Genomic DNA, 12,573 nt, shown 5'->3' on the forward strand with positions numbered 1-12,573 from the left:
TGATACTTATCATCCGGAAATACAATGTATCCGATCACTGATACGTATCATCCGGAAATACAATGTATCCAATCACTGATACTTATCATCCGGAAATACAATGTATCCAATCACTGATACTTATCATCCGGAAATACAATGTATCCGATCACTGATACTTATCATCCGGAAATACAATGTATCCGATCACTGATACTTATCATCCGTAAATACACTGTATCCAATCACTGATACTTATCATCCGGAAATACAATGTATCCAATCACTGATACTTATCATCTGGAAATACAATGTATCCGATCACTGATACGTATCATCCGGAAATACAATGTATCCAATCACTGATACTTATCATCTGGAAATACAATGTATCCGATCACTGATACGTATCATCCGGAAATACAATGTATCCGATCACTGATACTTATCATCCGGAAATACAATGTATCCAATCACTGATACTTATCACCCGGAAATACAATGTATCCAATCACTGATACTTATCACCTGGAAATACAATGTATCCGATCACTGATACTTATCACCCGGAAATACAATGTATCCGATCACTGATACTTATCATCCGGAAATACAATGTATCCAATCACTGATACTTATCATCTGGAAATACAATGTATCCGATCACTGATACTTATCACCCGGAAATACAATGTATCCGATCACTGATACTTATCATCCGGAAATACAATGTATCCAATCACTGATACTTATCACCCGGAAATACAATGTATCCGATCACTGATACTTATCATCCGGAAATACAATGTATCCAATCACTGATACTTATCACCCGGAAATACAATGTATCCGATCACTGATACTTATCATCCGGAAATACAATGTATCCAATCACTGATACTTATCATCCGGAAATACAATGTATCCGATCACTGATACTTATCATCCGGAAATACAATGTATCCGATCACTGATACTTATCATCCGGAAATACAATGTATCCAATCACTGATACTTATCACCCGGAAATACAATGTATCCGATCACTGATACTTATCATCTGGAAATACAATGTGTCCGATCACTGATCTCATTGTATCGATATGCAGCTATACAGGGTGAGGACCCCCATAATCAGCGGGCACTGCCAGGGGTCACCCAGAAATATCAAGGCATTATGGGAAGAAATGTATGAAAGTGATTTGCTTTTGCCACTTGCATCAGTAGCATTGATAGAACTACAAGTCCCAGCATGTATCCTGCTCTCATTCAGCCTCGTCTCCTCTCTCCTCCAGTGTCCGGTCTACGATCTGGATCACAATGTGGAATTCAATGGCATTTACCAGTCCATGACCAAGAAAGCCGCCATCACCATACAGGTGGGTTCCGCAGTGCACATGGGGTTAATACCGGGCCGGGCAGGGCATTGGACCCCTTACCCTTCTCCACCATTGTCCTCTGCCATCTAGTTCGCAAAATGCCTTGGACCCCCTCCACCGCTTCAATTCCTAGGGGGCCCTCTGAGGAAGGAAACCCCAGGAGCCACCTAAAAGCACCCAGTATTATTAAGCAGTGTATGGCGGTATTAATTGGAAATGAAATAACCGTGTTGTGTCTGACCCCGGCCCATAGAGTAGCAGAGGACATGCATGACCGCCACTCGACTCAAACAGAGAACCAAGGGGGCTCCGTTCTCGTGATCGTCGAGGGGCACTAGCAGTCGGACCCCCGCCAATCAGACATTCCCTAATCCGTCCTTTCCTGTGGCTAGGCGATAAGTGACGTTGGACCACCCCTTTAAGGCGGCTGCTGTGTTCTGTATCTGGGGGGAGGTCCGGCCGCCCGTTCTCCGGTGTAACTTGTGCTTTCCCCCCATACAGAGGAAGGATTTCCCCACTGGTCAGTTTTACACTGTATTCGTCATCAAGCCTGAAGACTATACGTGTGGCGGCTCCGTCCCAATGTCCACTATAGGTAAGAGGCGCCGCCTGCTGGCCACAGAGGGGAGCTGCACCTGCTCATTGCTCCACTTTTGATTACACATTTGAGTTTAGTAGACATTGTGCATATGTTTCTTTCCATTTTCAAGATCTCTGCTTGCTGTCAGTGATTAGAAACATTCTCATGGACATTTTGAGGCTTAAAACCTGTACAGAGCTAATACTGATCACAGCTGAGGGTTTGTATCCAGTCTGCACCATATAAATAGCCTGGACGCCAGTGTGTGACTGCAGAATATGGCGACATTATACAAACAATGCTAAAGGAATAGTGCTGCCCCCTAGAGGTGAAATAAGGAGCTGCGCATGTGCATGGAGGAGTAACATTCACATATTAGAATACGGCCTCTACCCTGCATATAAGATGAGATACGGCCTCTACCCTGCATATAAGATGAGATACGGCCTCTACCCTGCATATAAGATGAGATACGACCTCTAGTCTGAATACAAGATGAGATACGGCCTCTACCCTGCATACAAGATGAGATACGGCCTCTACCCTGCATATAAGATGAGATACGGCCTCTACCCTGCATACAAGATGAGATACGACCTCTACCCTGCATATAAGATGAGATACGACCTCTAGTCTGAATACAAGATGAGATACGGCCTCTACCCTGCATATAAGATGAGATACGGCCTCTAGTCTGGATACAAGATGAGATACGACCTCTACCCTGCATATAAGATGAGATACGGCCTCTACCCTGCATATAAGATGAGATACGGCCTCTACCCTGCATATAAGATGAGATACGGCCTCTACCCTACATATAAGATGAGATACGGCCTCTACCCTGCATATAAGATGAGATACGGCCTCTACCCTGCATATAAGATGTGATACGGCCTCTACCCTGCATATAAGATGTGATACGGCCTCTAGCCTGCATATAAGATGAGATACGGCCTCTAGCCTGGATACAAGATGAGATACGGCCTCTACCCTGCATATAAGATGAGATACGGCCTCTAGTCTGGATACAAGATGAGATACGACCTCTACCCTGCATATAAGATGAGATACGGCCTCTAGTCTGGATACAAGATGAGATACGGCCTCTAGTCTGGATACAAGATGAGATACGACCTCTACCCTGCATACAAGATGAGATACGACCTCTACCCTGCATATAAGATGAGATACGGCCTCTACCCTGCATATAAGATGAGATACGGCCACTACCCTGCATATAAGATGAGATACGGCCTCTACCCTGCAAATAAGATGAGATACGGCCTCTACCCTGCATATAAGATGAGATACGGCCTCTACCCTGCATATAAGATGAGATACGACCTCTAGTCTGGATACAAGATGAGATACGGCCTCTACCCTGCATATAAGATGAGATACGGCCTCTAGTCTGGATACAAGATGAGATACGACCTCTACCCTGCATATAAGATGAGATACGACCTCTAGTCTGGATACAAGATGAGATACGGCCTCTACCCTGCATATAAGATGAGATACGGCCTCTAGTCTGGATACAAGATGAGATACGGCCTCTACCCTGCATATAAGATGAGATACGGCCTCTACCCTGCATATAAGATGAGATACGGCCTCTACCCTGCATATAAGATGAGATACGGCCTCTACCCTGCATACAAGATGAGATACGGCCTCTACCCTGCATATAAGATGAGATACGGCCTCTACCCTGCATATAAGATGAGATACAGCCTCTACCCTGCATATAAGATGAGATACGACCTCTAGTCTGGATACAAGATGAGATACGACCTCTAGTCTGGATATAAGATGAGATACGGCCTCTACCCTGCATATAAGATGAGATACAGCCTCTAGCTTGGATACAAGATTAGATACGGCCTCTAGCCTGGATACAAGATGAGATACGGCCTCTAGTCTGGATACAAGATGAGATACGGCCTCTAGCCTGGATACAAGATGAGATACGGCCTCTACCCTGCATATAAGATGAGATACGGCCTCTAGTCTGGATACAAGATGAGATACGGCCTCTACCCTGCATATAAGATGAGATACGGCCTCTAGTCTGGATACAAGATGAGATACGACCTCTACCCTGCATATAAGATGAGATACGGCCTCTAGTCTGGATACAAGATGAGATACGGCCTCTAGTCTGGATACAAGATGAGATACGACCTCTACCCTGCATACAAGATGAGATACGACCTCTACCCTGCATATAAGATGAGATACGGCCTCTACCCTGCATATAAGATGAGATACGGCCACTACCCTGCATATAAGATGAGATACGGCCTCTACCCTGCAAATAAGATGAGATACGGCCTCTACCCTGCATATAAGATGAGATACGGCCTCTACCCTGCATATAAGATGAGATACGACCTCTAGTCTGGATACAAGATGAGATACGGCCTCTACCCTGCATATAAGATGAGATACGGCCTCTAGTCTGGATACAAGATGAGATACGACCTCTACCCTGCATATAAGATGAGATACGACCTCTAGTCTGGATACAAGATGAGATACGGCCTCTACCCTGCATATAAGATGAGATACGGCCTCTAGTCTGGATACAAGATGAGATACGGCCTCTACCCTGCATATAAGATGAGATACGGCCTCTACCCTGCATATAAGATGAGATACGGCCTCTACCCTGCATATAAGATGAGATACGGCCTCTACCCTGCATACAAGATGAGATACGGCCTCTACCCTGCATATAAGATGAGATACGGCCTCTACCCTGCATATAAGATGAGATACAGCCTCTACCCTGCATATAAGATGAGATACGACCTCTAGTCTGGATACAAGATGAGATACGACCTCTAGTCTGGATATAAGATGAGATACGGCCTCTACCCTGCATATAAGATGAGATACAGCCTCTAGCTTGGATACAAGATTAGATACGGCCTCTAGCCTGGATACAAGATGAGATACGGCCTCTAGTCTGGATACAAGATGAGATACGGCCTCTAGCCTGGATACAAGATGAGATACGGCCTCTACCCTGCATATAAGATGAGATACGGCCTCTAGTCTGGATACAAGATGAGATACGGCCTCTACCCTGCATATAAGATGAGATACGGCCTCTACCCTGCATATAAGATGAGATACGGCCTCTAGTCTGGATACAAGATGAGATACGGCCTCTACCCTGCATATAAGATGAGATACGGCCTCTACCCTGCATATAAGATGAGATACGGCCTCTACCCTGCATATAAGATGAGATACGGCCTCTACCCTGCATATAAGATGAGATACGGCCTCTACCCTGCATATAAGATGAGATACGGCCTCTACCCTGCATATAAGATGAGATACGGCCTCTACCCTGCATATAAGATGAGATACGGCCTCTACCCTGCATATAAGATGAGATACAGCCTCTACCCTGCATATAAGATGAGATACGACCTCTAGTCTGGATACAAGATGAGATACGACCTCTAGTCTGGATATAAGATGAGATACGGCCTCTACCCTGCATATAAGATGAGATACAGCCTCTAGCTTGGATACAAGATTAGATACGGCCTCTAGCCTGGATACAAGATGAGATACGGCCTCTAGTCTGGATACAAGATGAGATACGGCCTCTAGCCTGGATACAAGATGAGATACGGCCTCTACTCTGGATACAAGATGAGATACGGCCTCTAGCCTGGATACAAGATGAGATACGGCCTCTAGTCTGGATACAAGATGAGATACGGCCTCTAGTCTGGATACAAGATGAGATACGGCCTCTAGCCTGGATACAAGATGAGATACGACCTCTAGTCTGGATACAAGATGAGATACGACCTCTAGTCTGGATACAAGATGAGATACGGCCTCTACCCTGCATATAAGATGAGATACGGCCTCTAGTCTGGATACAAGATGAGATACGGCCTCTAGTCTGCATATAAGATGAGATACGGCCTCTAGTCTGGATACAAGATGAGATACGGCCTCTAGCCTGGATACAAGATGAGATACGGCCTCTAGTCTGGATACAAGATGAGATACGGCCTCTAGTCTGGATACAAGATGAGATACGGCCTCTAGCCTGGATACAAGATGAGATACGGCCTCTAGTCTGGATACAAGATGAGATACGGCCTCTAGTCTGGATACAAGATGAGATACGACCTCTACCCTGCATATAAGATGAGATACGGCCTCTAGTCTGGATACAAGATGAGATACGACCTCTACCCTGCATATAAGATGAGATACGACCTCTAGTCTGGATACAAGATGAGATACGGCCTCTACCCTGCATATAAGATGAGATACGGCCTCTAGTCTGGATACAAGATGAGATACGGCCTCTAGTCTGGATACAAGATGAGATACGGCCTCTAGCCTGGATACAAGATGAGATACGGCCTCTAGTCTGGATACAAGATGAGATACGGCCTCTAGTCTGGATACAAGATGAGATACGACCTCTACCCCGCATATAAGATGAGATACGACCTCTAGTCTGGATACAAGATGAGATACGACCTCTAGTCTGGATACAAGATGAGATACGGCCTCTACCCTGCATATAAGATGAGATACGGCCTCTAGTCTGGATACAAGATGAGATACGGCCTCTAGTCTGGATACAAGATGAGATACGGCCTCTACCCTGCATATAAGATGAGATACGACCTCTAGTCTGGATACAAGATGAGATACGACCTCTAGTCTGGATACAAGATGAGATACGGCCTCTACCCTGCATATAAGATGAGATACGGCCTCTAGTCTGGATACAAGATGAGATACGGCCTCTAGTCTGCATATAAGATGAGATACGGCCTCTAGTCTGGATACAAGATGAGATACGGCCTCTACCCTGCATATAAGATGAGATACGGCCTCTACCCTGCATATAAGATGAGATACGTCCTCTAGTCTGGATACAAGATGAGATACGACCTCTAGTCTGGATACAAGATGAGATACGGCCTCTACCCTGCAAATAAGATGAGATACGGCCTCTAGTCTGGATACAAGATGAGATACGGCCTCTACCCTGCATATAAGATGAGATACGGCCTCTACCCTGCATATAAGATGAGATACGGCCTCTACCCTGCATATAAGATGAGATACGGCCTCTACCTTGCATATAAGATGAGATACGGCCTCTACCCTGCATATAAGATGAGATACGGCCTCTACCCTGCATATAAGATGAGATACGGCCTCTACCCTGCATATAAGATGAGATACGGCCTCTACCCTGCATATAAGATGAGATACAGCCTCTACCCTGCATATAAGATGAGATACGACCTCTAGTCTGGATACAAGATGAGATACGACCTCTACCCTGCATATAAGATGAGATACGGCCTCTACCCTGCATATAAGATGAGATACAGCCTCTAGCTTGGATACAAGATTAGATACGGCCTCTAGCCTGGATACAAGATGAGATACGGCCTCTAGTCTGGATACAAGATGAGATACGGCCTCTAGGCTGGATACAAGATGAGATACGGCCTCTAGTCTGGATACAAGATGAGATACGGCCTCTAGCCTGGATACAAGATGAGATACGGCCTCTAGTCTGGATACAAGATGAGATACGGCCTCTAGTCTGGATACAAGATGAGATACGGCCTCTAGCCTGGATACAAGATGAGATACGGCCTCTAGTCTGGATACAAGATGAGATACGGCCTCTAGTCTGGATACAAGATGAGATACGACCTCTACCCTGCATATAAGATGAGATACGACCTCTAGTCTGGATACAAGATGAGATACGACCTCTAGTCTGGATACAAGATGAGATACGGCCTCTACCCTGCATATAAGATGAGATACGGCCTCTAGTCTGCATATAAGATGAGATACGGCCTCTAGTCTGGATACAAGATGAGATACGGCCTCTACCCTGCATATAAGATGAGATACGGCCTCTACCCTGCATATAAGATGAGATACGGCCTCTACCCTGCATATAAGATGAGATACGGCCTCTACCCTGCATATAAGATGAGATACGACCTCTAGTCTGGATACAAGATGAGATACGGCCTCTACCCTGCATATAAGATGAGATACGGCCTCTAGTCTGGATACAAGATGAGATACGACCTCTACCCTGCATATAAGATGAGATACGACCTCTAGTCTGGATACAAGATGAGATACGGCCTCTACCCTGCATATAAGATGAGATACGGCCTCTAGTCTGGATACAAGATGAGATACGGCCTCTAGTCTGGATACAAGATGAGATACGGCCTCTAGTCTGGATACAAGATGAGATACGACCTCTAGTCTGGATACAAGATGAGATACGGCCTCTACCCTGCATATAAGATGAGATACGGCCTCTAGTCTGGATACAAGATGAGATACGGCCTCTAGCCTGCATATAAGATGAGATACGGCCTCTAGTCTGGATACAAGATGAGATACGGCCTCTACCCTGCATATAAGATGAGATACGGCCTCTACCCTGCATATAAGATGAGATACGGCCTCTAGTCTGGATACAAGATGAGATACGGCCTCTACCCTGCATATAAGATGAGATACTGCCTCTACCCTGCATATAAGATGAGATACGGCCTCTACCCTGCATATAAGATGAGATACGGCCTCTAGTCTGGATACAAGATGATATACGGCCTCTAGTCTGGATACAAGATGAGATATGGCCTCTAGCGCGCATACAAGATGAGATATGGTCTTTAGCCTGAATACAAGATATAATACAACCTCCTTCATGGACAGAAGATGAGATACGGCCTCTAGCCTGGATACAAGATGAGATACGGTTGGGCATCGAGGCATACAGGTTCTGTATGGTATCCTGCAGCACATTTGCCCACAGATGTCACAGTTGGGACTGTAGATCCTGTGCACTCATAGGTTGGTGAAACCGGCGTCCCATCTGGTCCCATAAATGCTGGATCGGTGGTAAATCTGGTGACCGGGCAGCCAAGAATGTGTCATATGGAGGAGACGTTCCTGGGAAACCCTTGCTGTGTGCAGGTGAGCATTATCCTGCCATGAGAGGACCACATGTGGCTGCAGGATGTCCGGCACGTATCGCTGAGCTGTTAGTGTCCTCCTCGCACTGCCAGGGGTGACCGACTGTCCTATGTGATGGCTCCGCAGATCATTACACCAGCAGGGTGGGGCAGTGTGTCGCTCCACAGGCAGGATAGAAGCACGAGGCCTCCATACTCCAAACCGCCCATCGTCAGATCCCAAACAGAACCTGTAATCATCGCTAAAGACAATACGGTTCCAGTCCGGAGAAGTCCAGGTTCCTCGTTCATGACACCATTGCAAACAAAGGTGACAGTGGCTGCTGTCAATGGCAGGACTCCTACTGGGCATCGTGACAGGTCCCTGAAGCAGTCCGGGCAGAGACAGGGGTGTAATGAAGGGGCTGCCTGCGTCTGGACGGTGGAGCTGCTCATGCTTGTCAGGGGATCAGACCGTCCTCTCCACTGGTGTCTGGGCCGCCCGGAACCTGATCACCGCGTGTCCTCATGTAACCACTGCCCCCAGCATCTCCGAACCGCGGGGTCAAAACAGCCTAGATGGCAGCAATTCATCGAAACCACCATCCTGCTTCTCTGTCCAATGATGCGCCTCCTCCAAAGTCTGTCAAATTGGCAAAATGTCAGAGGCATGGCTAGCAGTAACTGATCTCTCACCAAGCGGTACACTGCTCAAAAGTAGCCTCTGAGAGCCTTTTTCTAGGGCAGCAGGGGAAGCACTTTTACGCCCTCTTGTGGTGTATAATCCTACCACAATTATTTACCTGCCTGAGACGCAGGACGTGTTTCACACCCTCCGACATTTCTATCTGGGGCGGTTTTTGTCAGTGTGATCACTCGCTGTCCGGGCAGAGATTATTATTAATTCCATATCTTCTCTTCTTATATTTCTTCCTCTCCTCGGTCTCTGCAGAGTCGTTACAGTGTAGCAGTCCTCTGTCTCACATCTCCTATCTTTGATACTTTGTAACATTCACACACTGATCGTTTTTGCCATCTCCTTCTACAGGGATCGGGAACCACACCTGGAACCTGAAGCGGGTGAAGTACATGGAGGTGACCATCAAACCGGCTATCAACGGTAAGTGCCCCGGGCCCCCATATATGCTGTATACTATGTATGTCGCTAAAGTAACAGTCACATGACCCGTATCTTCCAATCTCCAGATTCCGTCTACATCCACGCCACCCTCCTGTGCCTCCTCTTCTTTCTCATCTTCTATCTGGGGGCGTTTGTGGTGTTATTCATTCATCATTTAAGGTGGGTTCCAGAAAACTAAAAGGTGGACAGTCCCCAGAATTATAAAGCACTGCACCCCCTTCTGGTGACTGTGGGTAGTACATGTTAGTGGTGGAGTGTGCTGCACCCCCTTCTGGTGACTGTGGGTAGTACATGTTAGTGGTGGAGTGTGCTGCACCGCCTTCTGGTGACTGTGGGTAGTACATGTTAGTGGTGGAGTGTGCTGCACCCCCTTCTGGTGACTGTGGGTAGTACATGTTAGTGGTGGAGTGTGCTGCACCCCCTTCTGGTGACTGTGGGTAGTACACGTTAGTAGTGGAGTGTGCTGCACCCCCTTCTGGTGACTGTGGTTATTACATGTTAGTGGTGGAGTGTGCTGCACCGCCTTCTGGTGACTGTGGGTAGTACATGCTAATGGTGGAGTGTGCTGCACCCCCTTCTGGTGACTGTGGTTATTACATGTTAGTGGTGGAGTGTGCTGCACCCCCTTCTGGTGACTGTGGGTAGTACATGTTAGTGGTGGAGTGTGCTGCACCCCCTTCTGGTGACTGTGGGTAGTACATGTTAGTGGTGGAGTGTGCTGCACCCCCTTCTGGTGACTGTGGGTAGTACATGTTAGTGGTGGAGTGTGCTGCACCCCCTTCTGGTGACTGTGGGTAGTACATGTTAGTAGTGGAGTGTGCTGCACCGCCTTCTGGTGACTGCGGGTAGTACATGTTAGTGGTGGAGTGTGCTGCACCGCCTTCTGGTGACTGTGGGTAGTACATGTTAGTGGTGGAGTGTGCTGCACCCCCTTCTGGTGACTGTGGGTAGTACATGTTAGTGGTGGAGTGTGCTGCACCCCCTTCTGGTGACTGTGGGTAGTACATGTTAGTAGTGGAGTGTGCTGCACCGCCTTCTGGTGACTGCGGGTAGTACATGTTAGTGGTGGAGTGTGCTGCACCGCCTTCTGGTGACTGTGGGTAGTACATGTTAGTAGTGGAGTGTGCTGCACCCCCTTCTGGTGACTGTGGGTAGTACATGTTAGTGGTGGAGTGTGCTGCACCCTCGTCTGGTGGCTGTGGGTAGTACATGTTAGTGGTGGAGTGTGCTGCACCCTCGTCTGGTGGCTGTGGGTAGTACATGTTAGTGGTGGAGTGTGCTGCACCCCTTTCTGGTGACTGTGGGTAGTACATGTTAGTGGTGGAGTGTGCTGCACCCCCTTCTGGTGACTGTGGGTAGTACATGTTAGTAGTGGAGTGTGCTGCACCCTCTTCTGGTGACTGTGGGTAGTACATGTTAGTGGTGGAGTGTGCTGCACCCTCGTCTGGTGACTGTGGGTAGTACATGTTAGTGGTGGAGTGTGCTGCTCCCTCTTGTGGTGACTGTGGGTAGTACATGTTAGTGGTGGAGTGTGCTGCACCCCCTTGTGGTGACTGTGGGTAGTGAAGTGCATTGTGCTCTCTTTTATGAATTTTTTGTTTTTCCAGAATGCAGAAGAAAGGTCTGAACATTAATAGGAGCCCGGAGGAAGGTGCGGCTGCTGGACATTGAGTATTTGTAGTGATTACTCCCCAGTTACTCCATGTAGGGGAGAGATTATGTGACCACAGCATCTATTCAGATTCTCATTGTGTTACTATTACAGGAGAGGGAACGGTGGCAGCTTCACATCCCATCACCACCAGCACCCCAGAGGGCAGCAGCTATGGGGCGATAGGTAAGAGCAGCAGCAGCCACAGGGCGATAGGTAAGTGCAGCAGCAGCTACGGGGTGATAGGTAAGAGCAGCAGCAGCCACAGGGCGATAGGTAAGAGCAGCAGCAGCTATGGGGCGATAGGTAAGAGCAGCAGCAGCCACAGGGTGATAGGTAAGAGCAGCAGCAGCCACAGGGCGATAGGTAAGAGCAGCAGCAGCCACAGGGCGATAGGTAAGAGCAGCAGCAGCTATGGGGCGATAGGTAAGAGCAGCAGCAGCCACAGGGCGATAGGTAAGAGCAGCAGCAGCCACAGGGCGATAGGTAAGAGCAGCAGCAGCTACGGGGTGATAGGTAAGAGCAGCAGCAGCCACAGGGCGATAGGTAAGAGCAGCAGCAGCTATGGGGCGATAGGTAAGAGCAGCAGCCGCCACAGAGTGATAGGTAAGTGCAGCAGCAGCTACGGGGTGATAGGTAAGAGCAGCAGCAGCAACAGGGCGATAGGTAAGAGCAGCAGCAGCAACAGGGCGATAGGTAAGAGCAGCAGCAGCCACAGGGCGATAGGTAAGAGCAGCAGCAGCTACGGGGTGATAGGTAAGAGCAGCAGCAGCCACAGGGCGATAGGTAAGAGCAGCAGCAGCCACAGGGCGATAGGTAAGAGCAGCAGCAGCTACGGGGTG

The 12,573-nt window shown here is 47.8% G+C and overlaps 1 protein-coding gene across 1 annotated transcript in view; it reads left to right on the forward strand.

Moving 5' to 3' along the window:
- The window catches only part of SIDT1 (SID1 transmembrane family member 1), a 78,945-nt gene that overhangs the window by 54,898 nt on the left and 11,474 nt on the right, over positions 1-12,573 (forward strand). Inside the window, exons 7-12 of the mRNA XM_044284149.1 lie at positions 1,275-1,358; positions 1,860-1,953; positions 9,988-10,059; positions 10,146-10,239; positions 11,688-11,731; positions 11,846-11,917. Of these exons, the coding sequence (XP_044140084.1) occupies positions 1,275-1,358; positions 1,860-1,953; positions 9,988-10,059; positions 10,146-10,239; positions 11,688-11,731; positions 11,846-11,917 (460 nt within the window). The remainder of the gene's footprint in view (positions 1-1,274; positions 1,359-1,859; positions 1,954-9,987; positions 10,060-10,145; positions 10,240-11,687; positions 11,732-11,845; positions 11,918-12,573) is intronic.

The sequence above is a fragment of the Bufo gargarizans genome, chromosome 3 (assembly GCF_014858855.1).
Source record: "Bufo gargarizans isolate SCDJY-AF-19 chromosome 3, ASM1485885v1, whole genome shotgun sequence".
Lineage (NCBI taxonomy): Eukaryota > Metazoa > Chordata > Amphibia > Anura > Bufonidae > Bufo > Bufo gargarizans.